Source organism: Notamacropus eugenii, chromosome 5, assembly GCF_028372415.1.
Source record: "Notamacropus eugenii isolate mMacEug1 chromosome 5, mMacEug1.pri_v2, whole genome shotgun sequence".
NCBI classification, from domain to species: Eukaryota; Metazoa; Chordata; class Mammalia; order Diprotodontia; family Macropodidae; genus Notamacropus; species Notamacropus eugenii.
The window spans coordinates 133333563-133355283 of record NC_092876.1 but is presented as its reverse complement, the minus strand read 5'-3'; the positions used below and the strand labels follow the sequence as shown (position 1 = coordinate 133355283).

General features: G+C 43.7%; 1 protein-coding gene across 1 annotated transcript in view; it reads right to left on the bottom strand.

Moving 5' to 3' along the window:
* Positions 1-13915: 13915 nt before the first annotated feature.
* The window catches only part of PDE2A (phosphodiesterase 2A), a 165367-nt gene continuing 157561 nt past the window's right edge, over positions 13916-21721 (bottom strand). The window contains exons 26-31 of the mRNA XM_072610959.1: positions 21093-21167; positions 20721-20820; positions 18533-18645; positions 17869-17907; positions 17189-17295; positions 13916-15951 (exon numbers count right to left, since the gene is read on the bottom strand). Of these exons, the coding sequence (XP_072467060.1) occupies positions 15738-15951; positions 17189-17295; positions 17869-17907; positions 18533-18645; positions 20721-20820; positions 21093-21167 (648 nt within the window). The 3' untranslated portion in view covers positions 13916-15737. The remainder of the gene's footprint in view (positions 15952-17188; positions 17296-17868; positions 17908-18532; positions 18646-20720; positions 20821-21092; positions 21168-21721) is intronic.

Here is a 21721-nt window from a genome sequence, read left to right as displayed (position 1 = left end):
TCTACTTCAGTGGATGAGATAAAAATTTTAGACAAAACAAGTCTTGCCATCAAGCTGCTCATTTTCAGAAGGGATAAGACATCAAAAGGCATAGGTCTCATACAGAATAATATAGAAGAAAGGACATGAGAAAGTGGCAAAATAAAATGATATGTGAAAATTGATGGGGAAATTATTAGTGACACAGGAATCAAGGAAGGCTCCCTAAAGGTGGTATTATTTGAACCAGAGTTTAAAGGACTGCTAGAGACTCAACAGGAAGAGAAAGGAGAAGAATATTCCAAACACATGAAACTGTATGAGCAAAGGCTTGGAAGCAGGAAGAGCATGGCATCTTCAGAACACAAGGAGGATATTAGAAGAGAGATGTATTTTATGGACTTCCACACAACACTTATTAAACACCATAGGCCAAACACTATGTCAAGTTCTGGACATACAACTGCAAAAAGTGAGATAGCCCCTGCCCTCAAGTACCTTACATTCTAATAAGAGAGACAACACAAATTAGGGGGAGGGACCAGAGAAAGGAGATTTGTTCTAGGGAGTCACAAAGATGTTGAGGAGAACAATAGATTGGTCCACTGGTCAGTGTTGATTTGATTACATTTTTCAGAGCAAGAAGTGGAAAGGAAAGAAGAGTGTTTGGGAGTTGGGGCAGTGTGTCCAAAACAACAGGTTACAAATTGACCAACTAAAGAAAAGGTTGCACCCTCCCAGGAAGGATGGAGGCCAGTGTCATGCCTCTGGAGGTCCTACTTGGAGAGGCATGCCTGTGTCCTCCAAACCTGTTTCACCTGTCAAGGGGGTGGGGGTGGGAGGAATGGAGAGAATTTGGAATTCAAAGTTTTTTATTACCCCTACTTTATTTTTTTTCCAGTTTTTAAACATTTTTACTTAAAGTTTTGATTTTCAAATTCCATTTCCATATTAGTCATTTTGTACAACAAGACTTGAATAAAAGAAAAAATACATCTGTCTGTATTCAATTAATATCAGTTCTTTCTCTGGAGGTGGATAGTATGTTTCACCATCAGTCCTTCAGGATTGTCTTGGATCATTTTATTGCTGAAATTAGCTAAGAATTCACAGTTCTTCATTGAACAATATTGCTGGTAGTGTGTACAATGTTTATTTAACTGCTTCTGTTTCTGTTTATTTAACTGTTTCTATTTACTTAACTATGCATTAGTTCATGTAAGTGTTTCCAGATCTTTCAGAAATCATCCTGCTTGTCATTTCTTATAGCACAACAATATTGCATTATAATCATATGCCGCAGCTGGTTTAGTCATTCCCAAATTGATGGACATCCCTTTGATTTCCAATTCTTAGCCACCATAAAAGGAGTTGCCATAAATACTTTTTATAAAAAAAGGCCTTTCCCCTTTTTGAGATGTCTTTGGGGTGTAGACCTATTTTTAAACAAGGAAAACATTATAACATAATAAAACATGTTTTCAAAACATAAAGGAAGGAAAAAGTTCAGTTAGCAATTTGTTCCATCAAAGGGAACAATAGTCACTTAACTCTCAGCATACTCTTAGAGAATCATTTTCTTAAAGCCATACAATCTTCTCTGGTCATTGCTTTTAAGGATCTTCTTTTTCATCTAGTTAAAGGTAAACTCAGAAGTTATTACCGTTAACTGAAGTATTCAAGGAGACTTCTTACTTCCTGTCATATTACCCTAGTCTAGTCAATGTCGGTCATTCAAATTATCACTTGGTTTAGTTAGCTATATATCTACTTGGGCTTCAGACTGGGTCACCTGACCCTGCATGGAGTCTTCTCTGGGCAGAGATTCCTTCCCCAAATCATTCAGCAGACACAGAGCTTGGTCCCTACTGAGAATCTCACAGACTAGACAAATCCTGAGCTGGGAAGTCTGGAGGTTACTTATCTGGCATGTTATCAAGACCAAGAAGATGGAAAATATCACGATGACATAGCATCCTCTCTAAAAAAAAGTAGGATTTCCTGAAGGATAGCAGCACCTACAGTGAAGGGGAAGGGGTCATCCTGAGCTGGAATTGCCAGTATGGTTGCTGTCCAGTGCTGAAGTCCTGAGTGTTTATCTATTTTGCAGTTTGAAAAAAAAATTGTTAGAACAGCACTTACTAACTAATCAAAAGACTTCTTGGTTATACCACATAGTCTGAGACAAAGCAGGAAAACCTGTGTGCTCCAGTTTCACCCGTTTCTTGACATTTTAATCTCCCTTTCACAAAATTTGCCAAGCATCTCCCAGTCTCCCAAGCTTCTGCTTATATTGAAATCATCAAACAGAGGCTGGAAAATGGGATGGGAAGAGAAAAATAAGAATCCCTAAAAGTTAATTAAATGCAAAGAACTATGTCTAGTGCCGTTAATAATGGAAAGATGCACTGTTTTAGCCCCCTGGAGTAATATAAAGGCCGCTTCCATTTAAATGAGCAACTCAGGACAGATTAGTTTAGGTAATTAGTGGAAGTGTCATCTGCTCAAAGCTATACTTTGCTGAAAGAAAGGGGACTAAAACAGGATTTATGTTAATACAAATTTTAATCCCCTAATCTCCTAACTCTGGCAATAGCCAGAAGAGCTGACCTCAGACTAGCACTTCTAAAAGTCAGCCACAAATAACTAACTAGAATCCTTTGACTTGCAACAATCTGAACATGCTACATACCTTCTGATTCCAGTGTCAATAACTGATCTCAATAATTAAAAGTCTTCACAAAGAGGTTGACCTGTCAAGGGTCAATCTGGAGATGGAGAAAATGTTAGTAATGTAACTAAAACAGAAAACTCATCTTAAAGGAAATTGCATCAGTTTTGGTAATCACACTTCTTCAGCTTTTTGTTGTTGTTGTTGTTGTTTATAGGTCAGTGAGTAGATCTCTGTGTAAAAGACAGGAGTAAATAACCTTAAACCATCCTTGCCCAGTAGACCTAGAAAAGCTGTATCATTAATGATCCTTCCAACATACTTCTCAAATTTGCTAGAATGCTGGCACCATCTCGTGGGGGAAATGAGCAACTGCCAAAGATTGGGCTTATCAAAATGCATCTGTGAGGAGAGGCAGAAGAAAGACCTGGGTTCATATCCTGCCTCTAACACTTACTGGGTGATCACATGTTAATCACTTAAAATCTCTGAGCCTCAGTCTTCTCATCTGTAAAATCAGGAGATAGATTGGCTGGACTATGAAGTCCCTTCTGAGTTTAAATTTATGATCAATAAGTGAAGCCCAAAAAGTAAGGGATGGGAGGTAAAGAATCAGCATGACAAAGGAGGATCATGATGCTGTCTGGGAGTAGAGGATCACAATATGCAGCCACCCTTCAGGAAGCTTGGACCAATGTTTGATGACCCTAAATTTCATCTGGAAAATACAGTACACCAGAAGGAAGGGCAGGCGGCAGGGGTGTGAACTTCACTGTCTCCCCTTTTCTGAGGTTCTACTCAGGGAAACTGTAAGTCAAAGGGACTATAAAGGACCCAAGGGAAGAGAGCTCAGGGACAGAAATGTGGGGACTCTCACTTGTCTAGGAAACCCCAAGTTCTTTCCCCTTCCTGGCAATCCCACCCAAGGTATTTTAAGTTGCAAGGTCAATAGGACCCTGGAGAAAGGAGATGGAGATGCATCAAAAATGAAAGGAGGTGCTTCTTAACTCTCGATAGGCTAAGATTCACTTTCTTTAGGAAATAAAGCTTAGTTTATGAATTCTGCCTTATAAGTCTGAGTGTGAATAAAAGAAGCTGATGTCCACCTTTTGGGAGAAGGCTAAAGAGGGCTTGCCATTTTACAGGTGAGCAATCTGAGGCTTGTAAGGGCTGAATGACTTGCCCATGTTCACCTAGCTAGTATGTGACCAGGACAAGATTCCAATTCAGTCATTCCTGATGCCGAGTCTAGGACTCCATCTTAGTGCAGAATTTGAATCCAGGTTTTCCTAGCTGGAAACCCACGCCTCTATCTACTGTGAACTCCTATTCCTATCCAGTGTCCCTGAAAATGAGGGAGACAGATGTCTCTAACCAGCCTCCAGGTACCCTGAAGAACCCTACCCCTTTCATTCCCTCTTTTCATATAAGGTCTGGAAGGTAATTAGTTTCTCTGGTGAGGACATAGACTTGTCACATCAGGAGTCCTGGGAAAGCCCTCCCCTCTCCCACAAACTATTCCCTCACTTGCTCAGCATGAAATCCTTTTTTCCAGAGGGTGAGGCTTTTCTTTCCACTGTAAAGAAAAGTACCCTAAGTACTTCAATATGTAAGTACTCCTAAGAGGAAAAAAGGGATTTCACATTAAGGTATAAGTGGCTCATATCAGAACATTTTCACTTGGAATGATACATCTAGAAAGGAGTATAAGGATTATCTCCTTTCCTAAGAGTAAGAAGTGATGAAGGATTGATGAAAAGGTTACAGAAAGCACCACTGGAGAAAGGGCATATTTGTGCAAAAAGATTTATAGCAGTTCTTTTTGTGATGGTAAAGAATTGGAAATTGAGGGGATGCCCATCAGTTGGGGAATGGCTGAATGAGTTGTGGTATATGAATGTGATAGAATACTATTGTGCTATAAGAAATGATAAGCAGGCATACTTCAGAAAGACGTACATAAACTAATACAAAATGAAGTGAGAACAACCAGGAGAACTTTTTACACAGTAACAGCATTATTGTACAATGTTCAACTGTAAATGACTTAGCTCTTCTCAGCAATACTATGATCTAAGACAATTCCAAAGGACACATGATGAAAAATTCTATCCACCTCCAGAGAAAGAACTGATGAAGTCTGAATGCAGATTGAAGCAGACTGTTTTTTCCTTTCTGTACTTTTTGTGTTCTTTTTTCCTTTTTGGTCTGTGTCTTCTTTTACAACATGACTAATATGATATGTTTTGCATGATTGAACATGTATAATCTATATCAAATTGCTTACTGTACTGTCTCAGGGAGGGGCCAGGTGAGTGAGGGAGAGAAAATCTGGAACTCAAAACATTTTTCAATGAATGCTTGAAATTGTCTTTATATGTAACTAGGAGGAAATAAAATATTATTTAAAAATTGTGTGTTGGTCCTTCATTTTCAAAGAGGACCATGACATTAGAGAAATGATGACATGACTTGCACTTGACTTTGTTTTGAGGGAGGGAGGGCTGTGCAAGGTCACCAGTCTCACTTTCTCCTCCTGAACCATCTGGATACAGTAACCAGATATTCATCAGAATGACCGGAGATGGCCCAGCATGCAATGGGAGACATTGGTCTTCTAGGCTAAGGCCTTTTCAGGTGCTCTCTTAAAGTGAGGTAATGCCCATTCAGTGAATAGGCCTCTTTAAAAAAGTAGTCAGGGGGATGGCCCCTTTAATAAGATCTAAATATGCATAGTTGAAATAGAACTGGAGAGGAAGGGAATGTTGTGAGAAATATTGCAGAAATTAAAATGCCAGAAAAAGAAAAAAAAGTGCCATTGGAGGTAGGGAGAACACTGAAGAAAAACATGACTAGGTTCATAACTTTTATTTGCAATATTACTTTTTTTAGAGGAAGATTTCAGAGGCTTTGGATCCTGGTTCTGGGCCTTGGGCCTTGCTGGTCTCAGTTAGCTTCCCAGGACCTTGGAGCAACTCAAGGGGACCTTCCCTTTGGCCCTATATTTTTCACTTATAACTAATTTCTAAATTTCCTTCAAACTGAACCCCAGTCTCTGGCATCACATTCCCTAAGCTCTCCTGTGATATGAGCCTGCTTGTTTGTATGGGCTCAGACATCTGGTCTCCCCCCAATTTCTACAACCCACCTACTTTCTGCTGCTATCAGTGTATCTCAGTACCCCATTCTAACAACTTCTTCCTGGAGTTACTACCCTCCAGGTCACAAGCATGCATTTTCCAAGACTTTATAAGAGAACAGAGACTTTAAACATTATAAAAGAATCACATGAAAGATTCATATGAATGGATGCAAAGTGAAGTGAAGTCTGCCCATGAAAACAATATATACATGATAATTCTAATATTGGAAATAAAAAGAACCCAAAATAAAATAATAGAAACTAACTTCTGTTAAGTTATACTGACCAAGTTCAGCACCAAAGAAGAGATATGAGAAGATATCTCCTCCAACTTCTTTGCCAAAGTTGGGAAGCAGAGATGTGGAATGTTACGTTTAATATGATATTTTGTTGAGATGTTGGTTAGTTTTATGGAACATTTTTTTTCTTTATTCCTCTTTAAAAAAATCTTTATTATAATGGATGGCTCTCTGGAAGAAGAGGAAGTGAGAAATATAGGTTGTATAAAAGATGTCAATAAAATTTATATTAAAAAGATCCCTGAGTAAAATGATTAGATATACACAGAAAAGACTACCTTATTCCAGACTGGGAGGTCTCCCTAAACTTCCTAAGCAGTTCTACTGCACTCTCATTCCCTAGGTCTGGCTTGGTTCATGACCCACCCTCAGCCTGGAATACTTCAAAAAGGACATTCTCCAAATAATCCCATATTAATTTACTCTGGATTGAATTTATATCCTATAATCCAAGACTCACCTCAGCCAATTAGGAAGCCTCCAGATAACATGGAAAACATTTTTAGTGTTATACTCACATTTGTACCTAATCACTGGCAAAGGGAAAGGCAAGGAAATGTGGGCAAAGGGTTCCCATCACTTCAATCAATCAACCAGCAAGCATCTATCAAGTACAAATTATGCTGTGCTAAATCCTGGGGATACAAAGAAAGGCAAAAACAGTCCTTGTCCTCAAGATGCATAAACAATACATATAGAACAGATGGAAGAGAAAGTCCTGAAGCTGAACACATTCCCCCCAAAAGGCATCATCATCAGCACTAACATCTATAGAGAAATTAGAGGTTTGCAAAATGCTTTCTACATATTATCTTATTTGAACCTCATAACAACTCTGACAGTTAGGTATTATCATTATTCTTCAAATTTGTAGAAGAGGAATCTGTAGCTGACAGAATTTGTGTGACTTGTTCAGGGTCACCCAGATAGTAAGTATTTGAGGCAGGATACAAACTCAGGTCTTCCTGACCCCAAGACCAACCTACTTACCAATGTCCCTTAATAAATGATCTTACCAAATTATTGTTTATGCCTCTCCCTATGGGCCATCCTCAGACACCGGGGATCCTGTCTGAATTCCTGGCCTCTCTTCCCTTACTAGTGGATTATTGGGCAGGAAGTCAGAGAGATGTTTCTGTCCTTATGCCAACAGGGGAAAAATCAGCCAGATAGTTACATTACAATTTCCTTCTGCTCCGGGACATTTAAGGGGTTGAGAGGACTATTTTTTCTTAAAGAGGAAAGGATAAATTATTTATATTCTTGGCCTTGGAGATTGGGATTGCAGAGCTGATAGTAGAGACTGATGGAGTCCTTTGGGTACTCACTTCTGAAGTGCTATGATATAGGGTCTATCCATTAACACCACAGAGAAAGCCTGATATATGAAAGAAAATGACCTGCCTCTTCAGGCTGGCATTAAAATAAAACTCCACCAGTAAATCATCCAGGATCAACAAGCATATATTGAGTGCCTGCCCCAGTGCTTGAACTGAAATAGAGCTAGAAAAATGTTAGTCACCTGTTAGTGGGAAATGTTTGGAGGGATAAGTGACCTTCACTTCCATTGTGATCAGGAAAGAGTTGGACTTAATTACCTCTGACTGTGATTATGTAATCAAGTTTTGATCACGCCCAGATCACCTAAAATGGAGGCACCAATGCGGGAAAAGTCAGGACAAGACATTCTGTGTTTCCCTAACGTGAGCAAGACATGCCTCTTTCCCTTGATTGCACAATCTTGGCTACATCTTTAAAACCACCAGACTGGATCAGCTCCTTTCTCTTTCCAGCTGCAGCCTAGGGTGAATTTCCTCTTTACCCACTGCATGGGGTACTATGCACTGAGTTGGGTGTGGGGGAGGTAGGTTTACCTCCCCTCAACACCTGTCTTTGTCTCTGTGGCCACTGGAATTGGGCTAGGGTTTCTGGCCTATTTCATTTATGTTTTTCAGTTCCATACTTAGGCTGTGGGGTCCATGACCTGGGAGCTTGAACACTGGTGATCTTAGAGCCAAGATTCCAGGCCTTATATTGCTGTTATTCAAGCAGGGAAGACCTGAGAAGTCATAGCACCAGTATGGAAGCCCAGTGGGGTTTTGGACTTGGAATTTGGAGGGACTATAATATATAAGAACTAAGTGAAAGTATGAACCTAAACCCCATCCTTTCCCCATCAACTGAGTTAGGGTAGAGAGATGATGCCCTGCAGGTGTTGGGAGAGATGCTTGTAGATTTGTTCTTGTCATACCTTTGAATAAATATAACTTCATAAAATCTAATCTGACTCTGCAGTAGTTAAATGGAAATGGAGTGTTAGAATCCCAAAAAATTAAGAGAACCTAAAAGTAGGGTCTTGAGGGAAAGGTAGTAAAGAGAGGTTCCCCCCAACTCTGTTAAGAGTAGCAGAGAACCCTGAGGGAAGGGTAAAATGTAACATACTGGGCTCTTGGGCAGTAAGGTAGTCACTATTACATGTGCATGAAGTTATCCAGCACAATCCAAAGCAATGTTGGCTCTGACATTAAATATGTGAATTTAGGCAAGTCACTTCATCTCTTTAGGTTTCAGTTTCCTTACTGTAAAATGAAAGGGCTCAACCAGTTTAAGCTCTCTTCTAGTGCTGATATTCTATGATTTTGATAACTCACTTGCCATGGGCCCAGATTTGAGTGAAGGTAAGCAGAAACAAGGCTTTCTATAAAACTTTTTTCAGGGGCAGCTACGTGGTCATATGGACAGAGTGCCTGGAGTCAGGAGGACCTGAGTTTAAATTCAGCCTCCAACACTTAGTAGTTGTGTGACTTGGTGAGTCATCTAATCCTCTTTTTCCTCATCTGTAAAATAAGCTGGAGAAGGAAATGACAAACCACTCTAGCATCTTTGCCAAGAAAACCCCAAATAGGGTCATGAAGAATCAGACACAACTAATTGACTAAACAACAGAGTAGAACCTTTGCCTAGAATTGGCCCTTTAAATCAGAGGTTTTAATATCTGAAAGGGAAGGACAACTGAAGGATATGAATAGGAGGATAATCTCAGGGGCAGCTTTAAATGTCTTCAGGGGAAAGAGTTGTTTTTGCTTTGTCTAGGTCCCCCACCCCCCACGCCCAATCTCCGCTATGCTCTGAACTCTCCATGGTCCTGAAAAAGTCCATCCTGATCTGATTCAATGGCATTCTTATGACATTTCTATGGATTTTTCTTTTATCGTATCACAACTGATCTTTACAACATCTTGTGAGGAAAGCAGAGCAGGAAAAATTGACACCATTGTATAGGTTAGGATATCATTTCTTAGAAATTAAGTAATTTGCCCACATTCTCACAGCAAAACAGGATTACATTATGGAATTTTGAACTGGAAGGAATCATAGGGATTGTGAGATCATAATAGAATTCAGAGTTGGAAGGAACTTCATCATCTTTCCTAACCTCCTCCTTTTTATAAAGCCTGAAGAAGCAAAATGACTTGCCCAATGTGACACAGCTATCAGAGTGTGTACTTGAACCCAGGTCTTTAAACTCCAGTGTTTCTTTTTTCACTTTCACAACACCTCAGAACTTCTGCATCTTCAGTCTTTGCCAGTTCTATAGGAAATGTTGTTTTGGACACTGTTGTCAAACAGTCTTCTGATCCTCATTAGTGAGCACCTAAATCAAACATTTATACTTAACCATGGAGGTATGGACATTTCTATGGCCCACATTCCTGCCCAGCAGAAAATGCTTTTAAATGGCTTGAGGAATACTGGACCTGGGCCATTGGGTTGTATCCTAATAGGAAACAGGAATTAGGATGGCAGGTTAAAAACTAAGAGGAAAATGCAGGAATGAATTCTAGGTTACAGGGAATGTGGCATAAAACGGAACTGCTACAGAACGAAGAAGATGACATCACTAAACACTATGAATCAGACATATGATGTATATGAAGTCCCATAGCTCAGCAACACTAGAGGAAAGTGTGGGATAGAAAAAGCACTGTATTTGAAGTCAGAGGTCAAAGTTTCAAATCCCATATATGGTTCTTCCCAGCTGTGTTATTTTTGGCATGTCTTTTCCATTTGTAAAATGGTGATAAACTACCTATTATACCTACCTCAATGGGCTACTGTGTATATCAAATGAGACAGTGTGTGTGTGTATGTATGTGTGTGTGTGTGTGTGTGTGTGTGTGTGTGTGTGTGTGTGTGTGGAGAGAGAGAGAGAGAGAGCATTTGACATTTGTGAGGTATGATTTAAAGGTCAGTTGTTATTCATTCAACAAAAATTTAGCAAGCAACCATTTGGGTGCAGAAGAGATGCAAACTTGGATAAGGTGGGCATAAGATACACAGAGAATTATAACGGATAATATTATGTGAAAAGTGAGCCTAAGTGCTGAAAAAATGCTATATGAAATCCCAGGGAGAAAGTTCTTAACCAATTGTAAGGGTCAGTGAAAGCCTCCTATATGAGTTTGAATTGTGCTTTAAAGGACGAATAAGAAGAATTAAACCATTGAAGGGGAAGAGGGCACTACAGTCACGAATCATCAAATCAACAAGCACTAATCAAGTGTCATATATATGTAGTGCTGATTCCTGGGGATACAATCAAAGGCAAAAACAGTTCTTGTCCTCAAGGAGTTTACAGTCTAATGGGGGAGACAATATGTAAACAGCTGTATTAAAGCAAGATAGATACATGATAAACTGAAGATAATCAACAGAGAGGGGAAATAGCTAAGGTTTCTTATAGAAAATGGAATTTTAACTAAGACTTGGAAAGCCAGAACTGGAGAGGAGGAGGAGGGAGAGCATTCCAAATAAAGGGCACAGCCAGTGAAAATGCATGGTGTCTGGAGATAGACTGTCTTGGAAGGAACAGCGAAGAAAAATAATTCTATTTATGAGAAAAAGTACTATTGGAGACTGCATGGTACACAGGAAAGAGCACTGGATTTGTAGCCAGAGAACATGCGCATAAATCCCAGCTCTGCCATTTAAAACCTGGGTGACCTTAGGACAAATTATTCAACCTCTGTATATTTTCAGCAATCCTACAGAGGATCAGCCACATACAAAAGGGAGTTATTTTATCAACCCCTGCTGTTGTCTGAACAACATTATCTATAAAATAATAATAGCAGAAATAGTGATTTGTTCAAGGATTGTTCTACTGGTACTCAGCTGTCAAAGATGAAACTATAATTATACTGAGAAGGAAAAGGAGAAAAATACAAGAAGAAGGAAAAGTGGCACATTTGTTCTATCTCTGTTTGAAAGGTCAGCAGGGTCAAGACTATGCACAAGTACACAGCAGAGAGCAAAGAAAGAGCTCCAGTCAGTCAGTAAACATTTATTAAGTGCCTACTATATGTCAGACACTGAGCTAAGCTTCATGTGCTTGATTTTCCCCATGGTAGCAGAAAATGAAGACATCTGGGCTATAGATTTGGGAGCCAGCTAACAAAGTTGAAAGGGCCCTAGGACCAGGAATGGTGCAAAGTTTCAATCCCATCAACTCCAGTCTTTGCCCTATATCCTAAATCCCTACCATATTTGGAGGGCAGCTAGGTGGTGCAGTGGATAGAGCACCAGTGCAGGAGTCAGGAAGACCTGAGTTCAAATCTCACCTCAGACACTTGACACTCACTAGCTGTGTGACCTTGGGCAAGTCACTTAACCGATAAATATCTGGTCACTGGATTCAGGTGGCTCTGGAGGAGAAGTGAGGCTGGTGAACTGCACGGCCCTCCCTCACTCAAAACAAAGGCAAGTGTAAGTCATGTCATTATTTCTCTGATGGCATGGTCTTCTTGGGCAACGAAGTACGAACACACATATATTTGGTCAACTACATACACCAGGCAGCCAAGTGGCATAATGAATGGCCTTGGAGTCGAGAAAACCTAAATTCAAATTCTGCCTCAAAGGCTTACTATCTGTGTGACTCTGGATGAGTACCTTAACCTCTCGTGGTTTGAATTTCCAGAAAGTTGGTCTTTGCTAATGTGACCTTGGGCAAATCATTCTGATCTCTCGGAGCTTCATTTTTCTCCTTTGTAATAACAAGGGATTATTCTGGATTTTTTTTAAAGGTTCCTTTCTAAGATATGCCTTATAGGGTCCATGAGCTTGTTTCTTAATATTTTAATAACTATATTCCAATATAATGGCTTCCTTTATCATCCTGTGTATTTTATTCATTTAAATGCATTATTCAGAGAAGGGGTCCAACTTCACCAGACTGCCAAAGGTATCCATGGCACACAAAAAGATTAGGATCCCCTGCTCTCAGAGGTCATGGCAGCAGAATACAAGCCCTGGAAGACCCTGCCAAAAGCTTCAAGAATGGGCCCTGTGGCAGACTGTATTTGTCATTTGAGGCTAAGCACAAAGAAACTTATCCACAGAAGACTGGCCACCAGGAGGCGAATGTTTTCACTTGGAGCAAGTCAATTAAGACCCAGAAGGACTGCAATGAGATTAAGAAAGTACTAGTATGGTCAATATGAGGAGTCTTTGAAAAATTAACATGTTGTCCATCCTGATGACTTTGACACCCCCACACTCTCCCCTGCTATGGCCAGTCTGGGCCCCTGAGCCTCTGATTCCTAGACCACTGTGACTAGGAATGGTATCCACAGTGTGAGATGTCTCCACATGCCAAGTTTGAAGAGTAATTGGAGTAATCAAAACCCAGATTCCCAGATAGGGCAGGAATCTCTTCTATAAAGCCTGATTGGAGGTGGGGGTGGGTGAGTCCCCCAGACTCCACCAGAATACTCCTAGTGATGAGGCAGCCTGTTCTAGTGTTGGATGGCTCTGGTTGTCAGAAAAAGTCTTCTCTAGGACTCAATCTGACACAAACATACACAAACACATCCCACACTCCCTCAAAAAGGAGGGAAATATTGATCCTGTTCAGTCAAGAAAGGGACAGAGATATAGGAGGAAGTGCAAGTTAGAAGGGAAGGCATTCCCATCTAGGAGTTTCTTTCTTCCATTCCCTGTTCTTTGGGGAATCCTTAGAATTTGCTGTCTTGTTCTTTTTCTTGAGACTTTTGGTGTGTTTACTCCACTTCCTGTTTGTCTTTGAGTCTCACCAATGGTTTATCTGCTTGGATTCTGGGTCTGAGGTACATACCAGGCACCACTATGGGAGACAAGTGCCACCTGGAAGCTTTGTAAACCATTCCCCTTCACCAAGGTGGTAAAATACCTTCAGGTCATGCCAGATGAGGACTATTTAAAGGATCTGTGGTTGTTTATCCTGGAGAAGATATTGGGATGGGCAGGTGGGGGATGAAAGGTATATTCAAGCATTCATTATTCGTTATTTGGAAGAAGAATTAGGTTTGTTTGGTTTAGCACCTGTGTGTAATGGATGAAAAAACCCCATTTGCTTCCTTCCCCAGCCCCATGCTACCTCCCCAAGTTTCCACACTCTGGCCAGCCCTTAAAAGAGATGCTCTCCAGGAATTTGATAGAAAGAAATAGATTTATTCTCATGTACAAAGCGATCAGCCAACAGGACCATTTACAACATCTGCACAGAGCCCTACATAGTCAGATACAAAAAACGAGTCTCTCTAAAGGCAACTCAGAATAGATAAGGCAAATGAACCCATTCTCTCCCCACCCCACCCCACCCCCCACCCCGAACCCTCCCTGCCCAGCTCTGCCCCAGCCCAAACAACATCCACTCAAGACACTGACAGAGACAAGACAGAAAAAGAGAGAAACGGGATAGGGATGGGAGTGCTGAATCTTTGTTTCCTATGACATCTCCCCAGGACCTTGGACGGTGGCCAGAGGGGGAGACAGGAAGGTGGGGGGAGGGTGTATATGGCCTTCAGGACAGAGAAGAGTCCAGTCCCAGCTGTGGCTGAAGCCACAGATATGCAGCAAGGCCCAGAGGGGCTCAAGGACTGGGTCCCTCTCTCTGGATGGCTGCAAGAAAGGGATGGAGATCCCAGGCCTGAGAAGCTAGTGATTTGTCTGGGGGATGAAAGCGGAGAAGGGACAGAGGGTCCAGGGCTCCTGCTCACTGGCCAGGGTCTATACTTAGAAGTCTAAGAAGTCCTGGATGTGCTCTGGTCCCTGGGATCCAGTAGGACCAGTGGATATCTCTGGGAAAATTGTCAAAGTGTGATGAGGCCTCACTCCTGGGTCTCCACAATGCCACAGAAATGTGGTTATAACGTTAGAGACCACCAAGTCCAACCCTCTTCCCATCCACCACTAACCTGTTGTATAGATAAGGAAACATCCACCTCTAAATCTATGATCCCATGATCCTATGAAACCCAGAGAGGGCAAGGCTGCCCAGCTAGTCAGTGATGGAATCCATCCCAGAATCTAGGTCACTTCACTCCCCATCCATTGTCCTTCCCATTACTAGAAATCATATTGTCTCTCTGGCCACTGCCCAGTCAAAAGCCCTTTGGTGGGGGAGAAGAGAGAAGGACACTCAGTTCTCTACCCCACTTCTAGCCATGATAAACCTGTGTTTTATCACAGGTAAGTGGGGGACAGGTCTGCATTGTTCTCACAGCCTGAGCCTCAATGGTGGGAGGAGGTACTGGCCTCTTCCTTGGGAATGGCTGAGCCTCTCTCCTGAACTTTGGGGTAGGCTGTAAGCTCAAAGAGCTGCCTCATTAGAGCAGGGTCAGGGCTATCAAAAGAGACATGGCTCAGGACAGGTAGAAGAGGAGGTCTGTGACCCCATACCCTGTCTTCATAAGAGGAAGTGTGGTGCCCTGGAAAGAGCAAAGGACTCAGAGTCAGGAGAGGTCTAGGCATGGATCCTGCCTCCCATGTTTACTTCCTGAGGAGCCCTGGGCAAGTCACTTAACCTTGATGGCCTCAGCCTCTTCCCCTATAAAATGAGATAACTGTACTTGCACTATCTGCCTCGGAGGCTGGTGGTGCTGAAAGTGCTCTGTAAACTTTATATGGGACAAAGCATGGCATAGAGGAAAAAACCTGGACCTGGGAATCAGAGGACCTGGGCTCAGATCTCAATTCTGCCACTGCACCACTTCTGTGACTTTGGACAAGTCCCTTCCTCACTCTGAACCTCTATAAAATAAGAGAATTGGACTGGAGGATCACCTCTGTCCTCCTGATTTATACTTCTCACCTCCCAAATCAGTAATAAACTTGATTCTTTCCTCTTCTCCCCGCTCCTCACCCCTCCACCATGGCTCACTCAACCCTTACAAGTTCAGATCCATATTGACCACAGGTCTCCTTCTCAAATCCCCAGAGATCCAGGAGGAGCCCCAAGGCAAGAGAACTAAACAGGTAACATTTGGAGAAATCACCTAGGGATAAGGTGAATTATGAGTAAGTCTGGAGAAAGATCCAGCCAGAGGGGCAGACGGGATCCAAGGCTCCCCTAGAGAGAGGGATACCCAGGACTGATGCCATGTCACCCCCAAGGCCTCCTCAGTTCCTGGCTGGGGAAGGAGGCAGAGGGGACAGAATCTAGAGTATTTTCAATAAACATGACCGTCCAAGCCAGAAACAAAGGACAAATTTTACAAAGGGGTCTCTGGGTTAGGGGTGGAGGGGTGAGGGTGAGGGGAGGCGGGAATGTCCTTTCTCTTTGCTCCTCCCTTTCCTGCCCCCAGAGGGAAGGAGAACATCTCTCTCACTCTTCCACGTCCAGCTTGCAGCACCCATTGACCTTGTCACCATCATCACACGGTTCCCGAATGTCATATTCCTCATCCAGGAAGTCCAGGGAGTTGTTGCTGGGCAGGCCTCGAATGGTGAACTTATGGGACACCTTGGTCCACTGTTCCCGGTTGGTGGCGACCCGCTCATACAATTCTGCAGCTCTAGGAAACAATTCTTGCAGCAGCCTGTGGGGTGGGGGATGGAGAGGACAGGACTGAGCCAGGACTCCTGGAGAGTAGATGCACCAAGGCCCAGGCCCCAAGCCCACCTCCACATGAAGGGAACATAGCTGTAGAGTGAGGGACAAGCTACACGCCCCCACCCCCAAACCTGCTCCCTCCTGACAAGCTGTTCTCTGTCACCTCTTCATCCAATCAGCCTCTAGCTTCTGGTCCTTCTCTCCCAACATCTCCACACCCACCCCCTCTTCTCTACCCCCATGGGCCCCAACTAAGCCAATTCCTCCTGCCTAGACAAATGGCCCATCCTATTGCACAGCCACCTCATGCATTACACACCCGCTCTTCCCCTCCTCAGGAACTTGTCATGGCTCCCATAGCCCTTGGGAGAGAAAGTCCTTAGAGTCCTACACCTAGAACTGGGAGAGAGCTCTGAGTGCAGCTAGTCCAATCCCCTCTCACTTTACATATGAGGAAACAAGCCTAGAGAAGTTCAGTGACTTGTCCAAAGTCACACTGGTACTAAACAGAAGACAAGACTTGAATCCAGCTCTTCTGACCCCAAATAGTGTCTACTTCCCACAGTTCCATACTCCCTTCCAGAATTCAGTCATGGCCCTCTAGGCTGCTCCCAATCTCATCTCCTCCTCCCAACCCACCTCCACACCATACAGTTCATCTGCTCAAGGAGAAATGAATGACTTACCCTTTCCTGAACACATCTCAAACTTTCCAGTTTGCACACCTTTGTCCATGTGATATTCCCAAGCCTGGAATATCCTCCCCTCCCCATCACTACTTGCTAAAATCTCACCCATCTTCAAGATTCAGGTTAAGGGTTACCTGTGTAATCTATGAAAGCTTCTCTGATCACTACTACCCCTAGACAGAAGAGATCCTTTCCTCTTTTTTGCCCCCCCACAGCCATGCATCTAACCCTTGGGCTCTCTCATTCCTTCCTACCTGGTATAAAATTATGTGTACATACCTTATCTCCTTTTACCCAGCCTTCCGACACTAGATTGAGCTCCCTCTGTCTCTCTGTCTGTCTGTCTGTCTGTCTGTCTGTCTCTCTCTCTCTCTCTCTCTCTCTCTACCTACTTACCTCCCTCCACATCATTGTATCCCAGCACACATTAGTCACATGATTGAGGTTTGCCAAATTGAATCCAATAGAACTGCTGCCTCCTAACCCCCTCCCCAGTCCTAGGTACAGGATGGCAAGGCTTCCAAGCACACTCACTTGTAGATTGGCATGGCGATATGCTCCATGAAGCTGATCTGGAGCTCAGGGATGTAAGCCTTCTCTCGGTCCATCATCTCCATGGGTCGGTTACCCATGGCCTTCTCCTGGGAGAGACATAACCAGCACCAACTCTGTCCCAGGCCCTTGCCCCTGCCCTACCCCCATATCTTAGAATGGCAACCCCTATCAAACCTCAGTTTGGCAAGACTAGAAACTTCTCACAGGTCAGACTAGGCCTGGCCTCCTCCTCACTGAAGCCTGGGATCAGCCCCTCACTCTTTCTAGGATTCTGGGGATTCCCTAAGTGCAGACATACTGACTCCCCTCAGACTAGGAGCTCCCTAAATATGCTAGTCATGTTTCCCCCTAAAACCACGGGTTCCCTAGGAGCAGGAGTCCTTCCCCACCTTCAGAATGGGAGCCCCCGGAGGACAGGACACTTCTTTCCCATTATCCTTTCCTGGTCCTCAGCCACCTTCCACCAAACACACAGAAGTTCTGCCTGACTGAGTAAGGTAAGCACTGAGCCCACTCTGACCAACCTCCCTCCTTCCCAAGGGTTCCCCAGAGTCCTAGAACTCTGGCCCTAACTATGGAGGGGATAGGTTGGGAATTATGGGGACTCCCAGCTCCAGCCAGCCACTTGACCCATGGGTAAGGTGGGAGAACACACATACCAAGTCTCCCTGTGAGAAGAACTCTTTGTAGATCAGCTCCTGAAAGCATAATACAGATCCATGAGTTCCCAAATGTCTTTGACTCCCCTATTCCTCAAGAAACTGATTCAGGGACCAAACTGGGGCCTTTAGTCTGATCTCAGAGTCCCTCCTGGCAACACCAATGTGTGACTCCTTCAGAATGAGGGGGACTGATGGGATGGGAAAACCCTTTGAATCCCTGGGAATCAGGAGGAAACAATTTCCAGTTCTGTCCCTTAAATTGGGATCCTGGGCAAGTCATTTCCCCTTTTTGTGCTTCAGTTTCCTTCCTGGCAAAATTAGAGCATTGACTTCCATGATCATAAGATTTGGGCCTAGAAAAGATGTTACAGCACTCTGATGAACACAATAACCAACTAGGTGATTGTGTGAAGCATGCCTTGGGGCAGGGTCACGTTGTCATGCCCCAATTCCAGCTTCACTTGCAGAAATCCACCCATCCTTCATGGCCCAACTCCAGTGCTCAGTCCTCCCTGAAGAGTTGCACCTCTTATCTTGGAGTGGCCAAGCCCAGTACTGACAGCTGAGCCACGTGCCTAAGACCACTCCTCAGGGCCTGGGTACTGGGCTGCAGAAACCAAACTTCACTGCCTGTAGGGAAAGGGGGAGACAGGGCACTCACCGCAATCTTCCGCGTGGTCTTCCAGCCCTTGGTCTGGTCGGAGAGGTCACAGGAGGTCATGAGCAAGCAGAGCAGGAGACTGTGGTGCTGTTTATTCTTTGGGTCATAACCCACTGCATGCAGAAAATAGGAGAGAGAAAGCATTGGGACACATACATAGGGGGAGGCATGACACTCCCCCCCAAAATTAAAGTAAAACAAAAAAGCCTCCAAGGAACAGAGCCTGGTCCTCTTAGAAGGAATCACTTCTGTAGACATGGGAGGGATGCTGACACCTGATAGTCATAATGTAGTACTGCACCTTTACACATATATCCCCATCCCAGGCTCAAAGGCCTGAACCTGCTGAACCTGGAGAGCCCAGGCTATGACAGGTCTTAGCAAGCTGGAAAGCCTTCCAGGACTGAGAATGAGATGAGCTGAGGGGTGTGTCTGTCATCCCAGGGCTTAGCACCAAGGAGAAGGAAGGGAGAAGATGCTTCTGCTTAGAATAACTCATGGAATTTGTCTGCTATGTGTGGTTTGTCCTTTGTTCTCAGAGGGGTCTGTTACATCAGGGAGATGATGACCTGACTTGCAGTTGATTTTGATATGAGAGAAGGAGAACTGTGCAAACTCACCAGCCTCACTTTCTCTTCCAGAGCCATCTGGGTCCAGTGGCCTGATATTTATCAGGATGACTAGAGATGGCTCAGGATGCAATGGGAGACCCTGGCCCTTTTAGGGTAAGGCCTTTCATGTACTCAGAGTGAGGTAATGCCCATTCAATGAATAGGCCTCTTAAAGAAATGAGTCAAGGGATGGCCCCTTTAATTAAAAAAAAAATCAAACTGGGAGGGGAAGACACTCAGTGTTGCTGGTCAAAAAAGAAACAGATACTATTACTAGCCAGGAGGGCCCAAAATATAGTCATATAGTCTACTAAGGGGACAGTAACAGGAGGTCTGGCATTCATGGAAGTGTGAAATACCCATTGATTCAAATTATGAATTCTGAATGTACATGAGGATTTAGAGCTGGAATAGACTTTAGAGGTCCTCTAGCCCCACCCCCCCATTATACAGATGAGGAAACTGAAGCCCCAAGGTATCAATCGACTTGCCTAAGTTCACACAGGCAATAAGCATCAGAGGTGGACTTTGAACTCAGGTCTTCTGACTCCAAATTCATCGATCTTTCCACAATACCACATTTATTCCAGGTGACTAGAACTATCCCATTCCCTTTCTGCCCTATAGTTATATAGTTATAGAGATACAATTAGCTCTCTCTCACCTGAAGGAGATGACCCAGTACTGTGGGTGGAGGACAAAGCCATCAAGAGGCTTCCCGATTATCTAAGAGTGAATGCTCCATGGAGCCAGTGGGAGGTGCTCTAAATGGGCTCTGAAGGGGAAGCCAACATTTGCATTTCACTAAAGTGAGCCTATAAATATGAAGACCTGAGTTCAGATCCCACCCCTGACACTTACTATCTGTGTGACCATGGGCCATTAACTTATCCTCCCTAAATCTCACAGACTCATCTGTAAAATGAGGGGGTTGGACCCTAAGATTCCCCTTCCAGAGAGATGTTTAGGACTCTGTGGGGGGATTTTTGATGCATGCATTTCTGCTGTATCGTTTCTAAATCTTTCTATCTCTCTGTTCTTTCTTTCCTTGAAAATCAAGCCAAGAAAATACTCAAGTATAGAGTGTACAGAGGCAAGGGAGAAGAGGGAAAGGGAGCAGATGATACCATACTAAGGATGTCCAGTTAGGTGACTGTATCAAGAGAGAGGGGACAGGGATTAGGGCCTGGGTGAAATAAATTTAAGAGCCAAGCAGGTTCAGGGCCAGTCTTGAGGTGCAGGGGTAGCTTAGAGTTGGGATTCAGAGATCAGGGGTCTTTAGAAAATAGTGAAAAGTGAGCACTCTGGAGCAGAAAGCAAATATCACTTAGATAAGCCCTAAAAGCTGGTGTCCCAGGATGGCAATGTGGAACGGGGGGCCTGAGGCTCAAGAGCACATGTTACAAAGGATTCTTCCTCTCACCGACTCTCTCCAGGCCAAATGGATGGTTGCTTCCAAGTCATCAATTTTTCCTCCACCCCGCCTCCTACCTCTACCTCTCACATCCACAGGGCCTCTAAGGAGTACAAAGGAAGGGTGGGAAGCACCCCAGCATCTGGGTCTCTGAAAGGTATACCTTCAGCCATCCTCTGAAGATCTTTGAAGATGCGTAGGTGGTGGGCTAGGTCAGTAGCCAAGATAATGTCTCTCATCAGATCCAGCATCCGTTGGTAGTCCTGTGGTGACCAGGAGATGGGCACTGGGTCACAGCCTAGCTCCCTCAGGGCCCCCAGATCTCCCACCCTTCAGATTCTTATGCCCCAAACCCTGACACTGTGCTTACTTACCTCTCCCTCCCCACACTGGTTTGTCCCCATCCTCCTCCCCCAAACCCTAGGAGAAAGAATGTCACATATACACACACCCACACTCACACACACAAGTACAGACACACACACATACACACACACACACACACACACACGACTCAGGACTGAATATCTGTCACCTTCCGGGAGAAGTGATCAAAGATGTTGCAACCTTGGGTGTTAAGGATGGCAATCGCCTGAGCAAAGTGGTGTCTCTGTGGGGAAAAGAGGAGGTAGGGATGAGACCCTGTTTGAGTACCCATCTGGATGCTTTTGCTCCATTGCCCCACTCTCCTTCCCCTCCCAAGAGGAGATGCTGAGACCCAGAGCAGCCAAAGAAACATGAGTCGGTCTGGTTGCTGAGCAAACTGGGAAAATAAGGTTTGGGGAATGATGGAGAAGAAAAAGAAAAAATCAGACTGACCCCCAGGCTCTCTGTGAGGGTTATGTCAGACCAGGGGAATTGTGGGTAAGGAAAAGGAGGAAATAGGAATATGTGGGAGGACAAGGAGTTCTGACCTTGGGGGCAGAAGATCTGAGTTCAAGTCCTGACCCTCCCACTTCAAATTTATATGACCAGATAATTAGAAGCTGTTCCCATTTGTGATTCAAGCAAAAGCCTCACCCCTGGAAATAAATGTACCTCTTCCACCCCACTCATTGATTCTTGAATTTCTCAGAATCCCTGAAGGTACAAGAACATTTGTTAACTGCTTCTCCCACAGTGGAGTGTGCGTGGAGATCCCCTTTCTGAAATTTGCCTCTGACA